This window comes from Sphaeramia orbicularis, chromosome 7, assembly GCF_902148855.1.
Source record: "Sphaeramia orbicularis chromosome 7, fSphaOr1.1, whole genome shotgun sequence".
Taxonomy (NCBI): Eukaryota; Metazoa; Chordata; class Actinopteri; order Kurtiformes; family Apogonidae; genus Sphaeramia; species Sphaeramia orbicularis.
Genome location: NC_043963.1, coordinates 21,493,290 through 21,521,273, shown reverse-complemented (window position 1 = coordinate 21,521,273; position 27,984 = coordinate 21,493,290). Strand labels below are relative to the sequence as shown.

The window sequence follows — 27,984 nt, the reverse complement described above, 5'->3', positions numbered from 1 at the left end:
TGATATACTCATTTTTGAAACCCTATCAGAGTTGGCTTGACTTATTATCTATGAAAATAAATAAACACAACAACCCGGAATCAAAATACTGAAAAACTCCTTATCATAACATAATGCAAATGACCTAACTCATGTAAATGTTTTACTATTGACTTAATGTTCGTGTTCAGTGAAAGCAACTCCCTTGAAGCATCCCTACAGCTGTGATGGCGGATGGATACCTAAGTCTGAATCCACGCAACGATGCGCCTACAACTGGAAATGAAGGCTGGGAAAGAAAATAGAGAACACAGAGACCTGGACAAAGGCTCTTAAAATGCCAAACATGTTAAACTCAAAGTCAAAGTGCAAAATAAAGCTGAACGCGTGCGCAATCGCTTGATAAAGGCAGCTCAGAGCGGGGTTTCGTATTACAGCCTACTCTTCACTTCAGTCCATTGTGTGGCAGGGCGCAGTATGGCAAGAGAGAAGGGGGATGCGCACTATTTCCCGACGCGCAATCATATAATTCTAGAGTGATCCACGATCAGGGCCATCTTTGGTTGTCCTCGCCGGTGACAGTGTGGACAGTACATTTATTGGTCATTGATGCCTAATGATTAATAAATAACATTTCACTTTGGACGAGCCTTTAACTACTTGGGCTAAAACAAAAGAGCAAAATCCTGGTTTCTGGATCCTGTGGCAGTCTTTCCATCAGTACCCTTCATTTCTTACAGCAAAAAGAGGGCGAGACGGGAGAGGCGGTGATACAACATGGATGAGGAATATGATGTGATCGTTTTGGGCACTGGACTCACAGTAAGTAGTCAAGCTTCATTTGCTCATTTCAGAAACAAAACGCACTAATTGTTTTAATGGCTTTCTGGTTATTTTCTCCAGAAGGGGCCTACTCCCCTCTACCCTAGCCCAAAAGTGAGAGCCTTCTGTATCTCTCTCTCTGTTTGAGACATTACAAAAAATGTGAAGAGGAGCGCTGTTTTTAAAAATGTCGCAAAAATAAAACCTTGCGCTTGACCTTCTCTTGCGTCACTCTGAGCAAACGGCACCTTTAGAAATATTATTTGTCTGTTCTTGCACCGGCTCCGCGTGTGTTTGAGCCAGTAGCATCTTTTAGGCGTAACCCCAGTGTGAGATGGTCCTCTTTGCATAGACAGGCCTCCATCCTGACGTTGGCGCAGGCCTGAGCAAGGTTTATTAAATGACTGAGCCTTAACAATAAAGCCTGCGGTCGCCGCTACTATCACACCGTATGCGACATAAATGAGCTTTAAAGCCTTCATGTGATATTAAACTGGACTTTTAACACCTGTACCAACCGCATTTAAAAGGTTCAGTCGGGCTTCAGGTAGTCCTATTAAAGATATCAAATGTCATTTCGTCAATACATAACCATATAATCTTGTGTTTTATCATGTGGGAAAATAGTTATTCTGTAGCTGACACTTCCTATCACTGTTATTTTTATTTAATTATTATTATTATTGTTATTATGATTACTATTATCATAGTAGATACATGAGTGACGCATGCGCACACAGTATCTTATGTACCTCCCTGCAGCCTTATCTCAAATCCTTGCGTTCATGTCTTGTGTTTAATCATACCTCTGCATTTTTCCAGAGTCATCTCGATCAGATGCTTTATTATTTCCACCCTGATGATTTCATGTTATAGATGTTGATGAAAGGTTTTACATTTTGTTTCTGTAGGAATGCATTCTCTCTGGGATCATGTCTGTGAATGGGAAAAAGGTCCTGCACATGGACAGAAATCCCTACTATGGTGGCGAGAGCTCTTCCATCACCCCCCTGGAGGAGGTAAGAGGCTCCAGGGATCTATAAAACAAATCAATATATTTTATGTCCCTCACTACATCTCATTTTACCTCCAGGGCTATTGTGCATCAGTTGCTGTTTTACTGCTTTCATTTGCTAACGGTTTTACCTTCTGCGATGGTTCCGATTTGGTGAGCTACATAGGGTCCTCTTGCACAGGATGTCACTGATTTGTGTTTTTCCGTCCTGTTTCACAGCTTTACAAGCGCTTCACTCTTCCAGATAGCCCACCTGAGTCAATGGGCAGAGGAAGAGACTGGAATGTTGACCTCATCCCCAAGTTTCTTATGGCAAATGGTCAGTACAATAATAAGAGTTTTTACAGTACAAAGTATTTTAAATACAGTATATATTTAAATATACTCAAAGAATGCAACCTCAGGGGATGCAGACAAACTAGTAGGATATAGTGGACATGGCTGTAATAGTATTACTATTAAGGCAATAATATCATGAATAAATTAATTAGACTTTTTATACTGTAGGGCATGGGTCCATCTGCATTTATAGACAGTTAAATATACAGTATTTAATATTTATAGATTTGTCACAATTATTAATTAATTCATTCAAGTTATATAATTATTACATTTACATTTAAATGTGTAAAAACAAGTGGATAAAACTGATAAAAAATGCCACGTTTCCGTAATATTGTGATATTATTGTTGGACATTTGACCAGTTGCATGTCATTTAGCATCTGTTGATATAAACATCATAATATGATCCAAGACATTACAGCACCATCTTATTATTAAGGTTTTACTATAGCAAATCACAGCCATTTATTTACCGAATTATCAACAAAAATTTCATGGAGGAAACAGCCCTGTATATTTGGTGACTATAGGTTGATAACCTGTTTGATGGTGCATGAATTCCAACATGTGTCTGTATGATCACAGGTCAGCTTGTGAAGATGCTGCTGTACACAGAAGTGACACGATACTTGGACTTTAAAGTAGTGGAGGGAAGCTTCGTCTATAAAGGAACAAAAATCTTCAAGGTGCCATCAACTGAAACTGAGGCACTAGCTTCAAGTAAGCCCTTTGAATATGTCTCATCACCATTTCTAAATAAAGACATATGGGTTTTATATTTGACTCCCATTCTATTAACAATAGGGATATAATTATTTGAAACTTTTTTACATTTCAGACTTGATGGGAATGTTTGAGAAGCGAAGGTTTCGGAAGTTTTTAGTGTTTGTGGCTAACTTCGATGAGAATGACCCCAAAACTTTTGAGGGCGTGGACCCAAAAACTACAACAATGAGGGATGTTTACAAGAAGTTTGACCTCGGCCAGGATGTGATTGATTTCACTGGCCACGCCCTGGCCCTCTACAGGACAGATGAGTAAGAACAACACACACACATTTTGTTACATTACCTGTTTTCAAGTCTTCTAAATTTTTTACGTGGCTTACAATGTATATTTTTATCATGTAATTACTGAGGAGTATACCAATTTGTGTACATAGCAGAAATAGGATATCCAAAACATTAAATATATTCACTTCAGAAATCAGTAGAACATTTTGCAATTCTAAGAGTAAGACAATTTCTTTGGTTACTATGTCTACATATCTATTTTTTTTCTCCTTCAGGTACCTTGACCATGCCTGTTTGGACACCATCAATCGCATCAAGCTGTACAGTGAATCTCTGGCACGGTATGGCAAGAGTCCCTACCTCTACCCCCTGTATGGTCTAGGAGAGCTGCCACAGGGATTTGCTAGGTAATTCTCTCAAAACAATTCATAGTTGGAAAATGTAAAATGTATTTCAAGATGTGTTTTAACAATAAAGTTTATTATAGAGGAATTTAACAGTCTTTATGACTCGTCTTAGGTTGAGTGCAATCTACGGTGGAACCTACATGCTGAACAAACCAGTAGATGAGATAGTGATGGAAGGTGGCCGCGTGATCGGAGTGAAGTCTGAGGGCGAGGTACAGCTACGTTCATTTACTGTTTATTGTCCCTTACGTGGGGTCAAAGATCCCCTGGTCTTGTTTCTAAGTGGAGGAGAGCTTGAAAAAGACACTTGTGGAATAACATGCACACCTATAAAGACATAATCCCATGCATTTTATCCGTTTCCTGCTACAGCTGGCTCGTTGTAAGCAGCTCATCTGTGACCCCAGCTACATTCCTGACCGTGTTCGCAAGGCGGGCCAGGTGATCCGTGTGATCTGCATCCTCAGTCACCCCATCAAAAACACTAATGACGCAAACTCCTGCCAGATCATCATTCCTCAGAATCAGGTTAACCGCAACTCAGGTGAGGACAAGGTTATTAAAACCTGAATGTGAGTTATAAACTGTACCTAACAAGTCTCTACACTGACTCAGCACTGTTGTAAAAACAAAAGAAGTCATGCATATTTCTAAATTATGTACAATATTCTGCACTAAATTCCAACAATGTGTTACTAGCATCATCCATTTTCAGTAATTACCCCCACTCTGTCCATTTTTGTCACCTCCCCAGACATCTACGTGTGCATGATCTCCTATGCTCACAATGTGGCAGCCCAGGGGAAGTACATTGCCATTGTCAGCACCACAGTGGAAACCAGCTCGCCAGAGACTGAGATAGAGCCAGCCCTGGAGCTCCTGGAGCCCATTGACCAAAAGTCAGTCCTTGAACATAATTCAGAGTTTACCACATAATACATTTAACAGGTTTCATTTGCTAAGAAGCATTGTAATTAAGAGGAGATTGTGTTTGTTTTTTTTACAGGTTTGTGGCTATTAGTGACCTTTATGAGCCCACAGATGATGGCACTGAAAGCCAGGTGAGAAATATTTCTTATGTAAATGTTAGAGCTGTTTATGTGAAGACACACTGTATAAACAAAAAAAAAAACGGCTGTGAAAATATATATGTATATTTGAAAACTCTTTCCCAGATCTTTGCCTCGAGGTCCTACGATGCCACCACTCACTTCGAGACCACTTGTAACGACATCAAGGACATCTACAAACGTATGACTGGGAGCGACTTTGACTTTGAGAACATGAAACGCAAACAGAACGATGTGTTTGGGGAGGATGAGCAGTGAGAGGTCGAGGGGGGGCTTTCCGAGAGAGGGTGGGGCCATGGGGAGGAGGCGGGGCTAAAAAGGGCAAAAGACATGGAAGAGCCCTAGTGGTAACAGGCCGGGGTTGCCTGAATAGGGCTTTAAAAATCATGACGGGGAGGTGTGGGGGTCAGCGTGAGCGTGGCGGAGGGTGTGTTTGCTTGGCTCCGCCCACCCTAAGCCGTTTGCCTCCTTCTCCTTATGTCCCTCTCTCTCTTGACACATGGTCAGACACATAAAAACGCTCACAAACACACACATACACGCTGTTGAAATACTCACACTCCCTATCTCTGTCACAGAAAAGCAGGGTTGATAAGGTCTTTCATTCCATTGTAGAAACTATAATCATGTCTTAACTATTATCATTAGAGGTGAATTTATCACTCGTCGTTGCCGATTTTCAAAGCATTTCATTCTTTCTGTAGCGTTTCTCTCCTCATATCAGAGTTTGAGTGGTTTGAGGAAGATCAGCGGCTTTTGAAGGTGTGATTTTCAAGCTCTGACTTGAGAGACCTGTAATGGCTTAGTGTAGAATCCTCTGGAAGGGTCACCTCCAGTTAACATGCATGCATCTTTTACACACAGTAGTATTGTACATAGAAACCAATGGCACTGCGGTATGAAGGCTGGACCATTCCACGCATCGCTCCTGTCAACCCTGCTTTCACTTTTCTCTTACTTGGTCTTTTACCTGTGTTACTTCAATAGACGCCGCTCCTTTTGGCAAAATCTGTTGGTCAGGCAAAAATGTGATGAGAAGTTCCGTATAAATGGGCTGTTCTGTCAACTGATAGTGCTCACTTTGCAATGCTGTTGTGTTCCCTGTGCTAGCAGGCAAGCTAACCAGTGGCTATTAACTGTCACCCCCGCCCAGAACTGTTCCTTCGTTTATTTCTGTCGCGTTATGTCAGGTTTTGACTTTGGATAGTTTACTTTCTAACATTTTAAATTATTGAAGAGTTTTATTTCTATATATTTGGTGCACATTTCACTGGCTGAAGTTATGAAGTTTACAGAAATGTGGTTGAAACTGTGGTCTTCATGTAGGCTTGAATATTAAAAAAGGGAATGTGTGAAGCAAAAGAGGCACGGAGAGGGTTGGTCTAGTGTTAAGCAAGGACTTATGAAGTATTTGAAGCGAATGATAATAACCGTTTATTACAAATTGTTATTGTTGAAAGGAGTTGTGTAACAGAGGAGAGAATGTATGTGGGGGATGTTTTGGTTTTGACAATAGGGAAGTGTCGCTTTTGTGTGATGAGGGTGAAGACTGAATTTTCGGCTCAGAGTGAAAGCACCAGATTGTGTCTCGGTTGTTTCAACCCTTGTATATGTCACTGAGATAAGTCATTCCCTTAGGGACTAAATTCATAAAAAAATGTAGTTGTTAAATAGAAGGAAAAGGTGGAAACTCAAAGTGTCTGTAGCATAGCAAACGTACGAAGCCACAGTTCCAAGTGCCGCCCCTCGTGAACGAACCAAGATGCTTTTATTTGGTTGTAGCCTTAATTTGGGGTCTTATTTAAAGGTTTGGGTTTGGGCCTCTCACAAAAATCTACTGCTTTGTTTTATCTAACTGTTGCAGATCAATCTTGTGCCAAAAATAGTTTTGCTGTTATTGGCGAAAAAATACTGACATCTAAAAAGTTCTTGCTCAATAGGTTCCTCAAGAGAGGTGACTGAATACTGTCGAAGGGATACTGTTTTCTACCAAATCGGGGCTGCTGTTATAAATCAGTCATGGTGTCATTCATATCTCACATTTACTGTCAGACTGATCTGTGGCTTTGCTTGTTACACACCAACAACAAACAAATGAGACACTCCAATTTGTTCCTTTAAAAAAACTTAAGCAATTCCACTTCACTTTATCTGCCACTTAATAAATAACTCTAAACAAAATAATTGCGTGTTTGGGGTGTTGACGTGTCTTAATGTTATGCTCTATTTATTTAAATTTCACAGACGTATTGTGGAAGGTTTACGTCAAATGCTGAATATGCTATGCTCTTAGTTCATGTTCTAATAATAACTGATAAAATGAATTTTAAAAGTGATGCACACTGAAATCATTTGTTTTTGTTTGTTATTTGCTGTGTCATGTGTTCTGTTTACCTTATTAAGTGATCATTCCTGTGTCCATCATGGTTTAATATGATTATTAACATTCCTATGAAACAGGTTTTGATGGAAGAATAACTGCAACAGTGTGTCATGGAGCTGAAATCAAAATCTCTTTAACGCTGTCTATTCATAACAGTATCGCACTGTGCATCATTCAACATTGTGTGTGGTCTTCATCCTGGAAACATGCTATCTGATAAAAACTGGAATACTGTTTACTCTTTGAACATTGATATATTTGATGCCTCCTTCCCCTGCCCTCCCTCAGCATCAGATACTGTCCTCTGTCTTTTTTCATTTATTGAAAACAAAAGCCTCATGTGTGGTTGTACTGTTTAATTTCCATCCAGTTTGGCCTTTGAAAACCACTATTGACAATATCCCTTGAAATTGACAAAAGAAATAGTTCAGGTTGAGTAGTAGAAAACTTACTGTCCTTGTTTGATCACTAGTATGTGAACAATGCCTAATGTCTTGTGTAACAAATAAAATGAATTAAACTATGAATGAAATGATAGAAAAATAAAAAGCACATGGCAAACCTGGAAAAAACCCTGATAATGTTTTCTATTTCTTTTGAAGACCTTGCAACCACATGCAGGTGAGTATCCTTTTCAGAGGGGAGGGGGGTTATCATACATACAATAATATTTTATATACACATACTAAAACAAAGTATGGTAGAGTTTTTAATAATTACAGATGGTTGAATTAGAGGACTCTGCCTTTGCCTACTAATTATTTCACAATGAAATACAAGAAATATCTGCCAAATATTAGTTAAGTTGTGAACAGGGATAGTGTGCAAGTCGTTTTGGAGCAAAGTGCTGCAGCACAAATGGACATTTTATGGTTGCCATGCGAACAGAAGAACATAGTGTCTCCGTTGTAGATTCAGAACACAGCTTGAATTCAGTTCAAATTCAGTGATGGAAAAGACACAACAGCTTCTTTCAGTCCTTAACCACATTAGGCAAACCATACATCCTCTTTAATCTGGTGTTTGCAGCTTTCTTTTTACTGTAGACTACAATATCACCCTCACTTTTGCTCTTTTGTATCCACACCTGTGTTTCATGGCTCCTTAGAGAATATTGGTGTCTTTCCACGTGACTGTGGAAGCATGTTATTTGAGCCCCCATGGAGTCCCAGTTGTTGTTCATCTTTTGTCCAATAACCAGGCCCTGATTATTGTTGTGACCTGAGCTGAGCAGCAGGGTGGCAGAAAGGCGGAGTTGACTCAGTTAGGGTTACACATGATCCACAACGTAACTCTCATACGGATGACCCAGTAGTCTTTCTACCTCTGTCTTTGGCACCACCCAACACTTGCCCAAGTGCCGTTTACGCACTGAATCTTTCAGTGTCTTGTCTTGCAGGGTCACTGCCATACGCTCTGAACCCCACCTGAGGATCCCCCTCGATAGAACCCCCTCCTTGTTAGGCCGATACGCACCTCCATCCATGTGATCCTTCACTGTGGTTACACTCATATCAGCATGTTGAAACTGGCCTGTGGGCAGAAAGAGGACACTGAGTCAGGTGTGTTTGTTTTTTAGTCGGATTACAGTGGAAATCACGTCTGCTTACCCAGCAGGCCTTGGGTTGAGGTGGAGAGTCCCTGCCCATCTGTGATGTAAAAACCCAGATGAGCCATTTGTAGGTAGCTGGGATGTTTGTAGTGGTGGAATAGAACTAGGAAACGCACATTTTTGGCCAGCTCGATCCAGCAGCTGCGATGGTTGTCCACAGTTACCGTCACACCTTGTCTTGTCACAGATCCCTGCTGATTGATAGGAAGTCTGTCTCGCCCTTCTCCTTCTACCACTACAGCATCCAGTGAGAGTGTGATCATAATGTCACCAGAGCTTCCTGTGGCTGAGGAGATAATGAGTTGATCAAAGTAGGTTCTGGAGCGGTCCTCAGCGCCGTGTTTGGAGGGTGCTCCCATCAGGTGGCCATCTATGATGATCCCTTTAAGGAAGAAGATGAGAATTTAGTCATGCACCTTAAAGGGCAAACTGGGCCAACATTTATGAAATCGTTTTAATGCGTTTGCTTTGTACCTCTCTCCGGGTCCTCTAATAGTCGAAGAACATCATTGGCCCGGCCGTCTACTGTGAAACATAGGTTCTGATGCAGCTTTGGTAGCTGGACCACAAAATGAGGATCTCCATCAACTACAACAGACAATTTTCACTGTAAATATAACAGAGTATATGCCTTATATAAGTATATTTGAAAGCGTATTTCAAAACAAATGTATAAATTTAGGCCCTTGACCTGATGAGGAAAATACTCGGACGGTGCTCAGTCTGGATGGAGGTTCTAAAAGGACAAGACATTCAGCTAAAGGACAGTCCTCCTCACTCCCAAGCACTGAAACCAACAACAGGACTAGACATGTACTGCCAGGCTGTATACTGTAGCTGTGTCCCTATATTCAGTTACATATTATTTAAATCATTCATCTGTGTCAAATATAAAACCTTACCAAATGATCCTGTGTCAGTGTCTGCAGTATCATCCCCTGAAAGACATCAGCCATAAATTTCACGAGAAAGAAAATAAAAATAAAATAATAAATGAACTTCAGAACTTACAAGCATCATAGCTGAGGTCATAGTCATAATCATAGGTGGCATCATAGTCTAGGAAAAGGGAATTCAGTAAAACATTAACAGATCACAGCTTTAGTTATAAGCAAAGATATAAGATATAAAGCAATAATAGTTAGAATTCTCACCTTTCACAAGGTCAATATCTACAGAGAAGACAAAAATAAATAATAATTAATGTTGCCATACATTTACAAATAATCTCATCTGAATCACCTTAAAACATACATATTTAAATGCATTTAAGCAGGTGAAAAAAGAGACCTAGGGTGATTTAATGCATAAACAGAGAGATTACCTTTTCTCTGAATTTGAATGGAAGTAGAGACATCTAGTGGAGAGATGAAGAATAATCAGTTAGGGGGAAAAATCAATTCATTTTCAGTGCAAGTATTCAGAGAACATCCTTTCAGGGCAAAGAAAAGGCAAGATGATGAATTAGCTTCAGTGACTAGAAGGAGAACAACTTACCCAGAAGTCCCGCTGCCTCCCATAGTCTTGGCCCATCTGTTACACCAGGCATAGGAGCAAAGGTTGCTGCGACCAGAGTGGCGATGCTCAGATCTGTGTCAATGCTTGAGCTGGTATTGTTGTCTACCAGAGCTGGGGCCGGGGCCGGTGTGGGAGAGGTGAGGGTGGACAACAGGTCAGGCAGAGTGGTGGTGATCTGGACATTGGTGGCAGATGTACTGCTGATGTTCTCGGCCTCAAAAGAGGGCACCGTCACTTTTGCAGGAGGCAAAGCGGTCCTCCCTGTATTGGGGTGAGAGGTCAATGGTCTCCCATGAACAGGACCGGGGTCAGTTCTGGATGAAATGGGTGGAGTTATATCACTTGTGGTTGGTGTTGGTGATGTGGTGGATGATTTTTGTGTTGATGGAGGTGTGGAGACTTTTCCAGGTGCAGGGGGTGAGGCTGTCTTCAGAGAATTGAGAACGGAAGTGGACATCTTCCCAGCAGGAGGAGGAGAGGCAGTTTTTGACACATTTTGGGAAGGGCTGGGCTTTTTACCAGAGAATGGTGCAGGGGCAGTTTTGGTGGTGCTGGGAGTTGAGGCTGTAGTGGTTTTCTTGGATGGTAAAACTTTAGTGGTAGGTGGTGATGAGGTTTTTTTAGGCTGTCCCAGAGGTGGCTTAGGAGGGCTTGGTTTTATTTTATTAGGCCTGGGATTGGAGGATAAGTTGTGCATCTTTGCAGCACCAGAAGCTGATATTTTATTAGCAGCAGTTGTTGTAGTTGTAGTAGCTGCTGTGGTGGGTCTTGCAGTGGTTGGAGTTGGAGCTGTTTCATCTGCATCTGGTTTGACTACCACTAGAGAAGTGACAGGTGTGACAAAGTTATATTTGAGGGAAATGTTGGTGGCCTTTTCTGCCAGTAATCTTTGCATTGCAGGGTCAGTAGTGTTCAGCTTGGCCAAAAGAAGCTCTTTAATGGTGAAATACGCCCACAGACGATGCACGAAGCTGGAAATCCCTTCTAAACTTTCTGAACATTTGTGCAAGTCTTCACTCTCGTTTCCTTTTTCAGGGGAAATCAAAACATCATTCTCAAGTTTCAGACGCTGCTTTGAATCAGTGGCACTCATTGATATTTTTAAGTCTTTGATGCCTGGTTTAACTCTCCCAGCCACCACCAACTCTGAGCCTTGGAAGTAGTTCGGAAAGAGAGAGCAGGTGATATCAAATGCCTTATCATCCAGGTAGGAAAGTTGGATGTCTGATAGCAAAGGGCTGGCTACTTCATCATAAAAACCCTTCAGCTGCAGTGCTGCATCTGCATCCTCATACACCATCCTTGCCACTCCACGGTTATCCAAAGCCAAACGCTTCAAGAGGAGGAAGTCTGCATCATCTCCAAATGCAAGACCAAACAAAGAGGCTGAGCCCAAAGCCTTTTTGGCATTATTGAGGATGGTGTCGCCAGCTGTTACTCCAATGGTTGCCTCCCCATCTGTGAGAAAAATGACCAGAGGGACACGGCGAGATAAGTTGCGGCTGGAGGAACTGGAAGAGGGGTTGACGAGCTGGGCCGCTGAAAGCAGAGCTGCATTAATATTGGTCCCTAAAACAAGAACAGAACAAAAAGGACAATTAGTCTCGATACCAGAAAAAAATCAAAGCTATACAAAGATTGACTGCGGATACACAGGTCAGACCACTTCACATTTCGACTCACATCCTTCAGCAATAATCCTCTTAACAAAGTCTTTGGCGTCTCGTACATTCTGCCGAGTCGCTCGCACTGTTCGCCCTTTCTTCCAGGTTTGAACCTTATCTGAGAAGGTTATGATATTAAAGTGGTCTCCCTCCCTAAGGTCTCCCAGAATGGTGCTCATGGCCTGCTTGGTCTATTGATAGAAATAATGAGAAATCCTGTATTATCTTTGTCAGAATAGTGTCACAATTTAGAGAGTATCCTTGTGATAACATTCTAGCTTCTTCAATGTAGAGCCTTACACCATGCACTGACACCATGAGGCTGCTTACCTGTTTAATCTTGGTGCCGATCATTGAGCCACTGATGTCAATGACAAATATAACATCTTTAGGAACCACAGGAAGCCCTCTGGGTGCGAAGTAATGGACAAAATAGCCATCATACACCTGAGAGCGACAGAAAACCCAACAGCAAAAAAATTAAACAAACAACATTTACACAAAGCATGGACACAAATATCCATACTGGTGTATTTCACAAGGTACAAATGCATTAAAGCTCCATACCTGAACATCACCCATAAGGTCTCTGAGGTCCACATCATACTGAATGATGAAGTCTGCATTAAGACCTTTGGAGGAGACACTGTTCTGCTGCTGCAAAGTGGGATTATAGCGAACTCGAGCACAGCTAGTGCTCCGCTCAACATGAGTCGACGGAGGCACCTCAGCATCACCTGCAGAGAAATATTGGTACTCTGTTGGTAAAATTCACAAAGCTGAGGGCATATAAAAGTTATAGAAGTTTAGAAAACCACTTCATCCAAGAACATAACTATACTTTTAAGGGATATAAAGGTCCGTCTTCTACTTAATCTAGTTTTTTCTTAACATAGTCATATTAGCATAGTAGTGGAAATGTTATAGTATACAGGATATAGTACAGTGCAATATTATGCAAATAACAGAAAAGTCTAATAACACAGACTGTTCTTTTATACAGGGAGACGGATTGTAAGTGATCAACAAAAGTCGGGGCAACTGCAAAAGAATTATCAATTTTCAAGGCTTCATTACCTCCACTGCTGCAGAAGGTCTAAGTTACTCATGTGTTTATTGTGCCATTAAATTACCCATTTCATAATCTTTAAATATACATTATTTTTCCATTTTTGGTTCCTGAAACTTCTGGTGGTTTACCTTGGCTTTGTTCCATTTTGGGTCACTGACTGAACCTGAATTTTAGATACTGTTTCTACGGAGGTTTATTAATTGGGAGTAAATCTGACACTTTGACAGTTCCTACATGTGTCCTGACTTTTGCTCATTACTTATAAACACTACTGATGTATTAAAGCAGTTTAAGAACAAGGTGAATTACTGTACTTGAACATCGCACCATTACAACATGTATTGTATCATCATCTATTGCTATCATAATGGTGAAAAAAGGCAATTAAAGTCATTTATTACAGTTAGAAGTGTTGTTTCTTAGAGGAAGTGTAAGTATTCCAAAAGTTTAGACCAGTTTTGTAATCCCCTACATCTACTACTTTTTGTGTTTCATCCTTTCGTGGTATGTCTGTGATATTTTACCTTGAGCATTGTTGGAGAGCAGCCGACTCGTCTTGAGAGGAAGCACTTTGATGAAACTGAGACCTGTCTTCTCTGTTATACTGACGTCTAACGTTAGGTTCTTCACAGGCTGTCCCGGCCTCAGACCTAAGATGAGTTCGTAGCGGCCGAGTCGACGGAGTAACAGCTCCTCATACGTCAGACAGAAGGACATCTGAGCTCCTGACGGCACACTGACTGCCACACGAAACTTCTCAATCTCCCGCTCTCTGGGGTTCAACACAGTCATAATATGGGACATCTTTGAAAAGTATTATAAGACTAGAGAACATTTCAAGATATTTCACAAAACTGTAATCCAGTTACACAGGAGATAATTTTGCTTATGACTGACTTTGTGGCGACAAGTCCAGCTGTTTTTCCTTGCTTCTTTGCAGCATCGTAAATTTTCCTGGCAGCGGCTCTTTCTTTCACTTGGGCCACATACACCTTGCCATTGGAGGTGCTGATGGGATAGAGGAAAAAGGAAGAAGAAATACAGTAGCTCTCTGTGTGACTCACAGTAGTCAGATTATGTTACAGTTAGAAACACGCCGGCCTGCATTCAGCTGTTATGCATGATTTATTTTATTTTGCTTCTTGTATTTCCAGATCCGTCACAAAGCTGGGCTATGTGCTCCACAAACACGCATCATTTTTGTTTACAGATGGAGTTCATACTACGTGAAGGGGAGGTGGGGTCATAAAGAGGCTGAGTGGAAAAGAGTAATTTCCCTCTGAAAACAGTATTAATGAAGAGAGATCTTGCATGCCGATGACGCTCCGAGGGAGTGCCTCTGAGTGCTACACCCTGCAAAATCCTGTCCAAAGCCAACGGTCAAAAGTGTGATCAAGTTCACACAGAAGATGTTAGTGACCACTGATGTCACGTGATGAGGTGCTAAATTAGGGTCAAGTCCTTTGAACAAATACATCCAAAGAGAGGAAAAAAAACATTAAGGTTAGCTAAAATAAACCCACAAGTTTGAAGCGGCTCTTGTTTGAGACAGAATGGCATGAGAGAGCCGAGTGGAAAATGGAGGTGCTTGTATTTATATGTGCGGCTGAGGGGGTAAAGGAATGGCTGTACATCAATGAGTTTCACACAGAACACAGAGCTCTTAGTTTCAGAAACAGGAATGCCAAGGACCTAACGCAATAGGTTTGCCACAGCTCTTTTCCTCTGGGTATGTGGTGACGTGCTGACGACCATATGGGTTCTGAGTGTGCGTGCACGTATGTTTAGTTGTGTGGGTCTGAGACAGAGGAAGAAGGAGATGTGGAGGATTACAGTCCTAGACTCACACATACTTAAAAAAAAAAAATCCTTTGGGCACGCAAACACACAGTGGATGAGGGAGAGTGTGTGTGTGTAGCATATCTAAACTGGCAGTGTGCCTTGGTAAACTGTGCAGGGGAGAAAAGGGGGACTGGGCAAACTCCTGTCATTTTCTCTATTAACTTTCTGACTTCCATTCACAAAGCCTGGTATTCATCTGCCCTCTGGTTTCCCCCCTCCTGACCTGCTTCCGCTTCCAAATCCAGCTCTAGGCTGCCTGTTTGGCCTGCAATGTTGACTTATTTGTTTTGTTTATATTTAGCATTTTTAAAGCAGAGTGGTTTCCAACCCTCTTAGTAATCAAATTATGCGCCTCCTCTGGACCGGATTTCTATTTCCTTATATAATCCTCTGAAGTTTTATTTCAGAATTCTACCCACCAACAGCAACAACATCGCTTTTAGTTATTTCTATAAGCTTGGATATTATCCGCAAAGATTTCTGAATAAGAAGAGATGCGTTCTGAGTTTCCGTGAAAGCAAATTTTACTGATATTAGAAAGCAAAAAAAAGAAAAAGGCAGACTGACAGTGGATAGATGGTAAATGTTATGCTGACTTACATGGTGAAGTTGGAGATAAAAGCAGAGGAGGGCAGGTCCACCTCAAATGCTGCCTCTTTGGTGATGGGGAGCTGGTTCCAAACTGAACTCTGGACTGTGGTAACAGCATAGCGGGACACCACTGAACACTTCACATGGTAGTCTGTCACCTTCAGCTAGTGAATTTACAAACAAAAATGCAATCACTGAAAGGGTCTGAGAAATATCAGCCAGCATCTGAAATATGTCAGTTATTTAAGAGATAAATCTGAGAGGTAAAAAGTGTGTTTGGGCCTCATTTGTTGACACCACCAGTAAGGATACACTTGAAAAGACACCTGTAATTGCTTATGAAAACTCAAGCTACTACCAAGAAGCACACAAAAAGTATACAAGTAAACCTTGCACATAAATGTCCTATTTTTTTTTTTTTTTCCATATCACAGTTTGCCCCGGATCACCCTGACAAGTCAACCACACAGCACAAAGCAGCTCCCTGCATGGTGTCTCTGCCTCCTCTTGTTTACTTGGGTAACGCTGGCGCCTGCTGAGACCAATCTGGTCAACACCGGCCACATTACAGCAGGACGAGGCGACAGGCATGAGGAAAAGAGCCACATCATCCCCCTAGCTCGCTGCTAAATCGGAAAGCTGTGGTTTACGCTGTACAGACAGAATTACTGTATGCTCAGGTATTTGCTTCACGGTTAACACTGAAGCAAACAGAGTTCAAACCACAGTGGAGCTACTGATGATACCCTGAGAGGTGTCGGGGGTTTTCTCTGTCTGGGCGGCTTATTCTGAAGTTAAACATGATGCAAAAACAGGAATACAAAGCTATTTTTAACTTTTTATATGCTGTTTTAGTGTGCTTATTTAGGATCATTTTACATAATATGCAAAAGTTAACACAGATACAACAACAACAATTTCACAGTGAATATGAGACATTTTATGATGTACTCAGCTCCTAAATCCTACTTAAATATGTAATGCATTTCATCTTAATAAGAGCACACACTTACCACTGGCTTTGCTGGTTTACTTTGCCGTCTTACTCTCTGGAAAAGACACAAGGCTGCAAGTCACACAAGCACTTGGGTAGCAGAGTAAAATATGCACTGGGTACTTTTAAGAAAGAGAACATTGTAAGTAAAAATGCCATTTCTGGGTTCTGTAGTTTGTTCAGAAAAAACTACTTTTTAGGTTATCTTCACATGAAAAGGCTTGGTGAAGATTTTATGTCAAAATACTGTGAATCAAAGCCATTCATGAATTGAGGGGAAGTGGAACTGGAAATAAATGCTTTCACTGTACACAGGGCCAGTAAGGGTGTACTGTTTGGTTTCAAATGTTAATTTTGCACACAAGTCATTCCTGTGTCAATATATTACCACATATCCTGGACATTGCTGGGAATTTAACATGAATAAATAACTTTAATAGTGGAAACCCTTTATAGGGTACCATAAATATGTGTATATGCATATCAGACTGGAGTATGGGATACATTTTGTGCAGGCCCTTTTTTGCTCTATGACCCTTTAAACTTTTACGATAGGTTCAGGAAGATTTTGCAGATCAATAATTTAACCCAGTAGTGTCTTCTGGGGGACAGGAATTCCAGTTTCATTATTTAAATGCATATTTGTACATTAATTTTACAACATGAATGCTCATTTAAACTCAAAAGAGGCATGTGTTTCTGTAGACTTCCAACCTAATGAAAAGGTAAAAACGTAAATATATATACATATCCTCACCTGTAAAAGTATTTTTCCTCCTAGGTGCACCTCATAATCTCCTGATGATCCCTCTTGCACATACAAAGTAACTAATATTAAAATGCACTGGATTCTTAAGTTTAGCATGTCCATTATTAAACAGCTTTGAGGCTCCAAAATAAGTTGAATAGTCCAGGAATCTCACGTTGTCAATAGGAGTCTACCAGCTCGTACGCAGGACGCGGTGCACACCTCACATTTTACCCAGGTTATTTTTTTGTCTGGGGCAGTCTTTCCCCTCCCTCTGATTTATGTAAAAAAAAAAAAACAAAAAAAACCCAAAAACGTTCCTCTGAAGGGATAAAGACGAAAATGGAATTCTGATAAGAATTAAACATCCATCAAGTGAAAAAAAAGGCTTTATCACGAAGCGTAAAGTTCCTCAGAAAGCTGCATGCAGTGAGTCCGTTTGACTGAAAGCAGCTCCCAGTTGGTGTTCACGCATACTGGAAATTTCGCGGACTGCTGCCACCGAAGTCCATGAGAAATGACGGATTATTAACCCCTGCTCGACTATCTGAGGAGACACGACGCCACCAAAACATCTCCTCCCCTTCCTCTCCTGCGCTCGGTGGGAGTGATCCTAAAAGTTCTCCACTCCCGAGTTATATTCCTCCATTTAAATGACTTCCAAATGCGTGTTTTCCTTTCCCCTTTACTCACAAAGACCCATTATTTGCAGGAAAGTACCAACCATTGGTGTGTTGGGGAGTACATTAGCTGAATTGAACCTTAGAACTGCCAGTCCGTCACGAAAACAGCTGTAACTGAATGTGTTCTCTAGTAAAAATCCATGCCAGAATTGAGGTATATCTCATTAAATTATTTATTTACACCATCCCATTCAAGTCTCTTGGATTTGGGCATCTACATTACAAGTGTTTGACTCAGTGATTTGTTTGTTTGGTTGCTGTCCATGGTGCTGATTCCTTCCTCAATAATTACATTATTGACAACATATTATTATCATCTGTACAGTTACATGTGTTTATAGACTTTATAGCCATTATAATGACCTGCTTACATCATTTTAAACATGTTCTCTCTTACCTTCTATACATTTCATTGTCTTCTTTACAATTTGTAAACAATATGACACTTCCACATTGTAAAAAAAAAAAAGGAAACAGACTGATAATATTTCATAGACATATTGAACGCAGAGTTTCTTCACTGTAGGATGAGTCCATGTACTTCTCTTTGGAGGGTTTTAATGTGTACCTCAAGCTCCACTTGCCTCTTTCAGAGTCCATATCTAATATTTAGTGAAGTTTATCAGCAGCGGTGCATCCAGTTTCTAGTCTGCCTGTGCTTATATGTGGTCAGGAACAGTGTGTAGAGCTTCTTCTGGGTTTCTGTTGATATTAACGTTCTGCAAAAAACACCACAAAAACTCACATTAAATATATATATATATATATATATATATATATATATATATATATATATATATATATATATATATATATATATATATATAAACTGTTATTTCACATTATCCTCACACTCAGTAAATGTTCAGATACAAAAAAAAAAAAATGATATCATTTTAAATGTATAGGCCTGGTTGCTCCTATCTGTGTAAAAATTGTTGCCACAGACTAAATCTTGGCAAAGCTAACTATCTATTATGACAAATGTACTGTATACTTGCGGAAACTTACCACTGGTCTTTCTCTGTGTGTGTTGACTGCTTCAATATTGAGGAAAAATGACTCCACTTTACAGCCTACATTTGTGAAGAAGAAGGTCAGACTGTCAGGAAAAGAATTACATAGACCAGAGACTTTATGTGCTAACCACTTACCGTAAGCTACTGGTGTAAGTTTGAGCACCGTGTGCAGAGGGCATCTGAGATAGGGCAGCTCATCTTCAGAGAGAAAAAGAATTTGGTTGAAAGTGTGTATTGCATAAAGACAGAGGAGCAATGTGAATGGATTATTCTTTAAATCTTTCCATGGGATGTAGAAAAAAATGAAGTGGATATAGAGGTTGAGTCTGTTATTCTATACCTGCAGGTTTGTCTAGAAAGTAGGCCAACAGGCAGCGCATCACAGCTTGGTGGCAGATAACCAGGACATTTTCTTGCCGTTCCAGCTCCATGATGACCGGCTCGAGACGATGTACCAGATCCTCATAGGACTGGGCAGGGGATAGAATAATTCAGCAGTTCATCAATTAGTCATTCAGACTCATTTACCTTCACAGCGGCATGTATACTGTACAGCACCACCGATGCTCAGATCATCGTCTAATGAAAGCAGTATGTCACAGTCACAATGCAGACCACTCACCTCACCCTTGGGGTAGCGGTAGCGATACTTGTCCTGGTCTCTGAGTGCAAACTCCTCTGGGAAATTCTCCTGGATCTCCTCGTAGGTCATCTCCTCACATACACCCTTAGTTAACAAACACTGACGTTACAATGACTAAAACAGATGAGCTGTGGGACTTGAAATGCACTGAACCATGAACACAGTCACTAAACCTGCCAACATTGTAAAAATGACTTTATTTATGTATATACTCACAGCGTCTATTTCATTGAGGGCCTTCCACTGTTCATACTGGACTCCCAGAGCTTCTGCAGTCTGGATGGTCCTCTTCATGTGGCTGGTCCACACCTTTAAGTCTTTGATAGTCTGCCCACGCATGAAGGTTGCCAAAGCATTGGCGTACTAGTGGGAGTAAGTGTGAATTTTAAAGTTTAATTCTTTTTTTATTTTACTTTTAATTTGTGAGAAGTTTAGTTTCTTTTCATATAAAAGCTGATGAACCCTACAAGCTTTTTACATGATAGAGTCTACGTACCTTCTGGCCTCGTGAGGACAGGCCTGCATCTCCACCAATGCGTCCTGAAAGGTTGAGTTCACTCTCTCCGTGGCGGCTCAGGTAGATGGATCTCGGGGTGACGTGGATGTTCATGAGGTAGTAGACAATTCTGCTCTGGATGTGGTCCTGCACTCGGTTCACCAGGTACCTACTGCCCACATCGAATATCTTGATGTAGGAAAGTTTCCTGTTTGACCAAAAAAAATTAACTATATCAGAAACTATTTATATTATAGGGTTTGTACGACTTGATTTCCTGTTTAAATCTGTGTGAGGAAAAGCATCATGGGTAAGTACCTGTCTTTCTCATCATCAATAGACATGTAGTTCGCCCTGTAACACTCTATGCGCTGAATGAAGTCTTCCATTGCTTCATCTATGTCACGGTCCACATAATCTGGACTCCCAAACTTCACTTGCTGGAAAGTAAAGTGATCTTAGAACTTATTACAGAAAGTTACGTCAAAGCTTCTTCAAACCAGTGGATCTAAACCTATGGTCTCGTTTTGGATCCACATTTTGTTGACTCATCAAGTTGTGTCCTACTTATACAGAACTGAAAGCAAGCAAACACATATTTAATGTTGTTAAGACCTTTTCGTCTTTTAAAAAAAATTACATATATTTTAATAACTGCATTTAGAATACATTATACTAATAATAAACTGAGTGAACATTACAGCTGCACAGAAGTCTTTAATTTTCTGTGTTAAACTGTCATCTATAAATTAAATGTCTGCATTACTGCTGGGTATTGCACATCTTTGATTCATTTCTGTCAAAAAAATGTCTGAAATCAGGCAGTATTTAAAGCAATAAAAAGCAACTAAAGATTTTTTTTTTTTTTTCAACCTCACACAAGAATTTCACTTTGGGATAAATCCATGACCCACTTTTGGGCCACCAATTGAGAAAGCTCTAAACTTTTAACATTATAATAAGTCATTAATGATATGAAGCTGCTTCTTACCTTGATATTCTCTGCAATAATTTCAGGATCTTCACAGATTGATTCCACAAAAAAAACCTGTGAGGTTAAAATGATAACTGATCAGTTATCAGCTTATAAAACATTGTTTTACTGTACATATGTATCTGTTTTTTTTATATGGATTATATTTGTACTTGCCTTGTAACCCCTTTCCTTGGCAAAACTTATAATGATGGCCCTTCTTTCCCTGGTAGTGTTAGTAGCATCAAAGACCTGGAATTATGAAATATATCACATTGATTAAGAACAACATATCAAATAGTTTCAATGTCTTAACATGACATCCCACTGAATTTGATTACAGATGCAGATACCAACTCTATCTATCCTCAAGGGGAGAACATAATTGTATAATATCATACATTGTTTAATATATTACATTTTACTACAAACATCTTTCTAATTTTCTTGTCTGCAACAATTTACTTTTTTGCCAGCAATGTCATATATTTATTATAATAAACCAATGGCTGCACTTTATCATGTTTAGTAATAATTTAAAAATCTTAAATGATTACAGGGACGTGTGATTGCACTAAGTGTCTCTTCTTACAACTATGAAAGTCTGTTTTGATAGATTTCTTGTTATGTTTTCCACTGGTTTTAAAGTAATTACAGACTGTTTTAGTCTTCTTCATACTCACGGCTACTTGTCCGTGTTCCTTTGTGAAATAGGCACTGACATCTTTGAGGGCAGCTGATGCACAGGCCCTGAGAGAGAGGTTACACTCATTTTTATATATAAATATAAGCAAAGAAGCACAAACTGCAAGAAATAAGTGAATGATGCATGTGATAAGAAAACAGAAAAAAAAAAAAATCAGACAATGCATATAGACTTTTTAGACAATGAGTATCAGAAGTGACATGGGTTTTTGTGCATAAATCATTCAGCTCCGGTCTGTATTGTACTTACTTGCGGATCCTCATGGCCTCTTCATTATCAGGTTTAAAGAACTCAAAGTTCTTGTATGTCTTCACAGCCTCCCTGCGATACTGGCCCACATTAAACACTATGAGGATTTGAAACACATTAGTATAATAAATCCACTCGTTTACATGTGCTTTCTATATTTAATATTTAAAAACTGACCTTTTGTGGGAACACCAATCCAGTTCAGGTAGCGAGTGAGTTTCTTGGAGATGTAGGTCTTCCCTCTGGCTGGCAACCCCACCATGACAATCATCGTGGGAGAGTTACAGAACTGAGGCACAGAGGCTGAAATGAAAATAAACACAGAGACATAGAAAATGAGTTAATGGCTGTTGCTGTAAATGCTGCACATGTGACACATCATTCATGTAGACAACATTTGCTCTAACTTCAATCCCCTTTCAGCTTCTCTGTAAAACAGGAAGGACATGTGTTGTGTGTGAGGTGTGCATATGTGCACTACTAGATGCCAAGGTAATCTTCATTAAGAGGGAGAATAAGAGCTCCCAGATGAAGCTCAAATGTCTATGAAGCAGTGTAAGTGAGTCTTTGGCTTGCATGCCTGGTCGGTAGTACACTGTGTCACAGAAAACCAGATAAACAAAAACAAAACACATGCAAAGGCATTATAATGAAATAATAATAATAATAACGATAACAACAAAAAATCTATATATACTAATAACAGTCAGCTAAATCCCTAATGAAGCAAAGAACAACTTATACTCTTCTCTCGGGTATCTTAAGAAAATCTACGTAATCCCTTTAAAATGTGCAAAAATATCCCTATCTTTCATACAGACGGTCACTAACAGCTCAGTTCTTCACATACATGAAGATGCATTCTTGAGAAATCAAAATTCACAATCAATACTTTTAAAAAGAAATGTACCGTGATAAGACAAATGCAAAAATCCTGTGGAAAGAAAGATTCTTTGTTACAGCATCCTCTAAGATAAAGTCTGGACTGTCTTTTAGCTCCATTCAAGTATCACAAATTTACAAAGAACGTCCATCCTTGCTCATTTTTTCTTACCCCAGAATGACCCATTTATTGCAAAATGGCAGTAATTTATAAGGCAGAGAGCGTTTGATAGTTAACTGCCCAGATTCCCCATGTGTAAATACAGAGACATAGAGATTGTCACACTCCAGGCTGTTCGATTATGAATGGAGTATGCTGCGTCAGCGAAATCCTCAAAGGACCACGTCAGTGACTGAAAAGGGAGCCAACTCAGACCCAGCTTGGTCCAGCCTGGCTGTTGTCCCATGGCTGACCCCTGTATCTCTGATCTCAGACTGGTGCATCCTCCATCAGGACTGAATGTAGAGGGAGGTCAAAGCTGAAGAGTCAGCATTAAAACATTCTTTTGTTTCTGCTATATCACAAGAGGAGAAAACATTTAGCAATACTAACTCCACCTGTTAAAACAACTGAGTTAAAGCAGAGGCAGAACAGGTAATGCATCCTATTATCTTGTGTCTGCACTTACATCCCCTCCTGCGGTTCAAGTTGCAGCCCATCCACGGCACCCAGATCTTGAGCAGTGGAGTCTGAGTGAGTTTCTTCTGCTCATTGTTCATGATCAGAGCCATGAGGTCTGGATGTGCAACAGAATACAGGCGTGAGCGACTGAGGTGCTCAGCTTTGTCTGTGTGGATACAGGCTGAGTGCTTCACTGAACTCTACCTACTGCAGGTCAGGTGACTGTTGCTCAGGACAGACACTTGGCGAGCAGGAGGGGGAGGACCTGAGGCCATGCTGCTTGCTTGCCTGCCTCTCCGTCTGTTTCATGTTTGAAAAGGCCTGAGGGGAGCTGCCAAAATCCATGTGAGGATGTTAGACGGCAGGGAAGAACCATCCAAATCCACTACAGTGCATCTGTTATAGTGACACAACTGGTCGCTCAGCCACAGTAAGAGCAACAGAGTCATGTAAGACAAGTGGAACAAAGTGGAGACCATGTACAGATTAAACTAAGAGGAGCTGGCATGGCACAGGGTTAGTGTTTATCACCCTGTGCAGTAAGTTTTCCTGCCACTAGAGGGAAGTAATACACTTACTGCTGTGGATCATCTGGGATAATCCAGGAAGTTGTTGTTGTTGACAAGTGAAATAAGAGCAGAGTGCTGAGGGCTATTCCTGCCTGTTTCCTAGATAACACAACAGATATTTAGCTGTTGTGTACACGTGTAGACTCATAAATGCGCGCCATTGTCACATGACATCCACAAAGGTTTGCTCCCTTGTGGATGAAAATAGAAAAGTGGAACACAAACTGAAATCTAAAGGCACATGTGGAGCGTGTAACATTAGAGGTGTTATTTAGTCTTAATGCTCTTACAGATTTCTATAATCTTTAATGTGTGACAAAAGTTTTGCTGATCTCTTAAGATGCAGTTTATTTTTAATCTAATACGTCATGGTTCTTGGGAAGTTTGTTCAAATTTGTTGATTGAAGTAAAAAATAGTTCAAGCCATTAAAAAAAAATTACAAGTAACAGAGTACAACCTTATGTATCTTCACTTACTATGCACATAAATACAGTAACTCTGTTGTTTTGTTTTTTATGGAAACTACATTTAGTGGCTGAGGTGAAGAGTTGTTTTACATGATTCTGATGACTCACTTTTTTTTTGCTTTGCCACTTAATATATTATAGAAGATGTCAGAGTATGCAAAAAATAATTTTGTTTTAGTTGCAATTAACCGGGTCTTGTGATTTCTTTTTTCTTTTCTTTTTTTTTTTTTTTAATCTCTCATGTATTTTTTAGCTTTATTTCATCACATTCTCAAATCTTTACACTCATTCCATTCACTGTGTCTTTAAAGCATCCAGAAACTGATGTCATGACTTTAAAAACTTCAGATAGGTCAATGTCATCAGGCAGTTGGTGGGATAGCTGCAGCAGTATTTTAGGGTCGTCCTTCACACCTAGTGTCCTTTTACTTGGCATCATGGGAAAGTCTAAAGAAATCAGCCAAGACATTAAAGGAGTATGGTTTCCCCTTGGAAGAATTGTCCAAATGTCTGAAGGTACCGTAGTCATCAGTCCAAACAGTGGTACACAGATGTAAAAACCACAGAACCACACCACCACTGAGGAAATAGGACCTGCAGAAATGAATGATTGGATCTTTGGATTGGTAATGACGTTAAAAGATTAAAGGTTAACTCACTTAATTGTGCTTGCATTGAAATTTGGTCTCTGCATATTCCTAGCATTAGCACATAGCACATTCGGAGCAATGAGCAGCACTTGGATCATCATCAGTACTCTGATATTGATCCAAAATTTTTCCAATCTATAGTAAATCGGTAACATACAGGCTGTTACCCAAGGAGGAATTAAGTAGCTACAAAAAAAAACAAAAAACAAAAAAACAACCACTTTCATAGAGATCTGACCTTTAGAGGAATGTATGAAAATATGTCTGTTTGACTATAACAATCAACATTATGCATAGAGGAAGAAGCGCTGAGTATTTTAACCCAAAGAACATCATCCAGACCATGAAGCACGAGGGTGAAGTATCATGCTGTGAGGTTCTTCTGCTGCAGAGGGACTGATGCACTTTGTAAACCTGATGTCATCATGAAGACGGAGAATTAGGTGGACATTTAGGAACTTCATCTGAAGGCTCAGGCACCAATGGAGGACAATGCATTAAGCAGGACAATGGATCTAAGCGCACATCCAAAATGGCTCACACTGAAAAACTGCCATGTCTTTTGCAGGAGGATATTGCTGTTTAGGTCTTGCATGAAGCTTGTGGAGGGATATCCAGGATGCTGGATTCAAGTTGGACAATTTAAAGGCCATCAAATGTGAATGGAATGTATGTGCACTTTTGATCATCAGAGAAAATGACATAATATGTAATAAAAACTGGAATTAACCCATAAAGACCCAAACAGCCACTGGTGACCTAAAGCATCTACTGATCTAAAATATTTAATACCTGTTGATGCACTAATCCTATCAATACATGCAAATAACTAATGTAAAATGCAGTTTCTCAGATTTTCAACAGCATCACATGGGTCTTTTTTGGATGTTCAGAGGCTCCGTAGTTACCGTGGAAACACCGTCATCTTCTACAGCACTGATTCACCAGTAAAACTCATGGAGTTGGATCAATGACAGTGGATGGACACACTGGGTTTATGCTCAGTTAAAGATAGAATTTACTGAAAAATATCGCTTTTTCTTTAGTTTTCTCTATTTCTATTCATAATAACCCTCAACTTTAATCTGAGTTTTTACGTACATCTCTACATCTACACATGATCAGTGAATTCAGTGTATGAAAATATATGATTAACACTAGAAAAATGTAAAATACAGAGAATAATGTTATAATAACTGGTGATAAATCATTTAAGAAAGTTTAAATCTACAGAAAAATTAATTTGGGAAGAGTCCCACAGGTAACGCCAGGTCTTTATGGGTTAAAAGTGTCTTCTGTTGCACATCATGAAACTACTTTAAATGGGCAAACAGAATTAATAGAGGGCACGTGTTATTGAAATGAAATAAACCCGAGATTGAATGCTTTTAATCGAGGTGTGAACTTTCAGTTCCAACAGTGTGTTTGTAAGTTTAGCATGAAGTCTATCAAATTATCAAGTCACACTGCTCAATCTAAATGCCATCCATTCTATCAATTTCCAACAGGGAATACCACATCACCAATTGTGATCAAAGTCTAACTGCTCCTGGGCACTGATTATGATTTAATAGCCAGTGTTTCCTGTTTTGGTTCCCTGTTACGAGAGGGTACATGCTATTCCAGCGGGCATTGGAGATCAGCATGTTCTCACAGAGTATAGCCAGACGGATCAGAGCTGGGGTGTTCCTGTTTTCCTCTCACTTCTAATCCCTCTATATTCAGAGAGGGGGTGCCCCGGTCTATCCAAACAGGTCTAAAATAATTATCTGGGATCAGGAACAGGCCTTTAAACGAACTTTTCTGGTTGAAGCTTTACCAGTTTAAGTCACAAAACACCTTCACTTCACTCTTGTATTACTGTGTCTTGCAAAGTTGTTTTTAAGCAACTGGGAGTCATATGAATGGAAAAGGTCAGCAAATAGCTGGTTAACATGGCAAATTTTTACTTTATTAAGTTACCGGCTACTGTGGGTGCTGAAGGCAACAAAGCTGCAACAAGCTCTCACCTGCACTGTCACACCTGCGACGCCTCAAATGTTCCAGCTGGGGAAGCTCCATTGTATGCAACCCTCCAATGAAGCAACTAGTAGAGCAGCACAATACACACTCTGATCATACGCATGCTCTTTTTAAAGAAACTAAATCCCTCTGCCAAGTCCTCTCAACCCACCCCACCCCCCTGAGCCCTCTCTTCACGCTGCACATGGACATATGATACCAGCAGACTGGGCTTGTCCTTTAATGTTTGCCAGGGCCAGAGTTCACAATGTACACACATGGCAAGGGAGACGCCGCCACTCTCAGAGGGCGGGTCAAAACAAGTGCAAAGGTCACTAAGAAAGCACTTGGGAGACAACATTTATGCTTATACGTACTCGTGTACAGTGCAGGAGCAAAGACATTGTTTTCAGTTGTGTGGTGCATGAAAAACACAACATGAAGTCTTATCCAGTGCATCCAGAGATTTAAACATGATTGTGATTATTTTTCCTAAAGACACAGAACATGATGACTGAATTATTCTGTTATTCTAGTCATGCACACTCACATTGGTTTAAACATCAAAAACAAAGTTGCAGTGGTGAAAACATTTCACTGCACTTCAGCACAAAACCACAGACTCTTGTACCTTCCACTCTGGCTCGATTCTGTCTTTTCCACCAACATTCCTGAAATACACATATTTTTTCATAATTCTGCAGCCAACAGGAGTTTGATATACCGACAAAGGGAAAATCAGACGTACACAGGGTTACTTACGATTGAAGCCTAGAATGAATTTTATGTCCCGTAAGATTTACAGTACAAGGATGGCATTTCTAACCTACAGGTGGTTCAAATGCCATCGGCTAAAAATGAACTTAGGTTTAGTTGGACAGTTGCCACGTTTATATACACTTAGATATCAAATAAAACTGCAAAACTATGAATGGAAAAGCACAAACGA

The 27,984-nt window shown here is 40.1% G+C and overlaps 3 protein-coding genes across 5 annotated transcripts; 1 reads left to right on the top strand and 2 right to left on the bottom strand.

Moving 5' to 3' along the window:
• Positions 1 to 503: 503 nt before the first annotated feature.
• On the top strand, positions 504 to 6,785 carry gdi1 (GDP dissociation inhibitor 1). The gene is made up of 11 exons (XM_030137992.1): positions 504 to 801; positions 1,713 to 1,820; positions 2,036 to 2,135; positions 2,746 to 2,880; positions 2,999 to 3,197; positions 3,449 to 3,580; positions 3,693 to 3,792; positions 3,953 to 4,124; positions 4,335 to 4,479; positions 4,587 to 4,641; positions 4,756 to 6,785. Exons 1-11 carry the CDS (start codon positions 757 to 759, stop codon positions 4,906 to 4,908), a joined length of 1,344 nt encoding a protein of 447 aa, XP_029993852.1. The 5' UTR covers positions 504 to 756; the 3' UTR covers positions 4,909 to 6,785.
• Positions 6,786 to 7,342: 557 nt separating this feature from the next.
• itih6 (inter-alpha-trypsin inhibitor heavy chain family member 6) lies at positions 7,343 to 17,815 on the bottom strand. 2 transcript variants are annotated; one of them, XM_030137987.1, is made up of 17 exons: positions 17,084 to 17,815; positions 16,346 to 16,381; positions 15,342 to 15,496; positions 13,797 to 13,907; positions 13,424 to 13,671; positions 12,395 to 12,564; positions 12,158 to 12,274; positions 11,847 to 12,018; positions 10,143 to 11,732; positions 9,970 to 10,002; positions 9,800 to 9,817; positions 9,657 to 9,704; positions 9,548 to 9,583; positions 9,337 to 9,432; positions 9,120 to 9,233; positions 8,644 to 9,027; positions 7,343 to 8,566 (listed from the first exon to the last, which is right to left on the bottom strand). In XM_030137987.1, exons 1-17 carry the CDS (start codon positions 17,195 to 17,197, stop codon positions 8,304 to 8,306), a joined length of 3,705 nt encoding a protein of 1,234 aa, XP_029993847.1. In that variant the 5' UTR covers positions 17,198 to 17,815; the 3' UTR covers positions 7,343 to 8,303. The 2 variants fall into 2 exon arrangements, with proteins under 2 accessions (XP_029993847.1, XP_029993848.1); XM_030137988.1 differs by having other exon boundaries at positions 9,337 to 9,381.
• Positions 17,816 to 17,912: 97 nt separating this feature from the next.
• Positions 17,913 to 27,116, bottom strand: LOC115421971 (6-phosphofructo-2-kinase/fructose-2,6-bisphosphatase 1-like). 2 transcript variants are annotated; one of them, XM_030137991.1, is made up of 14 exons: positions 27,044 to 27,116; positions 22,021 to 22,146; positions 21,844 to 21,940; positions 21,572 to 21,638; positions 21,066 to 21,140; positions 20,907 to 20,963; positions 20,234 to 20,355; positions 19,916 to 20,123; positions 19,636 to 19,782; positions 19,399 to 19,503; positions 19,117 to 19,246; positions 18,912 to 18,974; positions 18,769 to 18,833; positions 17,913 to 18,476 (listed from the first exon to the last, which is right to left on the bottom strand). In XM_030137991.1, exons 1-14 carry the CDS (start codon positions 27,093 to 27,095, stop codon positions 18,417 to 18,419), a joined length of 1,374 nt encoding a protein of 457 aa, XP_029993851.1. In that variant the 5' UTR covers positions 27,096 to 27,116; the 3' UTR covers positions 17,913 to 18,416. The 2 variants fall into 2 exon arrangements, with proteins under 2 accessions (XP_029993851.1, XP_029993850.1); XM_030137990.1 differs by lacking the exon at positions 27,044 to 27,116 and adding an exon at positions 23,355 to 23,531.
• Positions 27,117 to 27,984: the final 868 nt, after the last annotated feature.

Coding starts and splice junctions, on each gene's coding strand:
- LOC115421971 (XM_030137990.1), bottom strand. CDS start 23,457: ATGGCTCTGATCATGAACAATGAGCAGAAGAAACTCACTCAGACTCCA. Junction 20,356..20,906: donor TTATTGCAGAGAATATCAAG/GTAAGAAGCAGC, acceptor TTTACTTTCCAG/CAAGTGAAGTTTGGGAGTCC. Junction 19,247..19,398: donor ACCGCTACCCCAAGGGTGAG/GTGAGTGGTCTG, acceptor TCCCCTGCCCAG/TCCTATGAGGATCTGGTACA.
- itih6 (XM_030137987.1), bottom strand. CDS start 17,197: ATGGACATGCTAAACTTAAGAATCCAGTGCATTTTAATATTAGTTACT. Junction 12,275..12,394: donor ACCTTATGGGTGATGTTCAG/GTATGGAGCTTT, acceptor TGTCGCTCTCAG/GTGTATGATGGCTATTTTGT. Junction 8,567..8,643: donor CTCAACCCAAGGCCTGCTGG/GTAAGCAGACGT, acceptor TTCTGCCCACAG/GCCAGTTTCAACATGCTGAT.
- gdi1 (XM_030137992.1), top strand. CDS start 757: ATGGATGAGGAATATGATGTGATCGTTTTGGGCACTGGACTCACA. Junction 4,480..4,586: donor CTGGAGCCCATTGACCAAAA/GTCAGTCCTTGA, acceptor TTTTTTTTACAG/GTTTGTGGCTATTAGTGACC. Junction 4,642..4,755: donor ATGATGGCACTGAAAGCCAG/GTGAGAAATATT, acceptor ACTCTTTCCCAG/ATCTTTGCCTCGAGGTCCTA.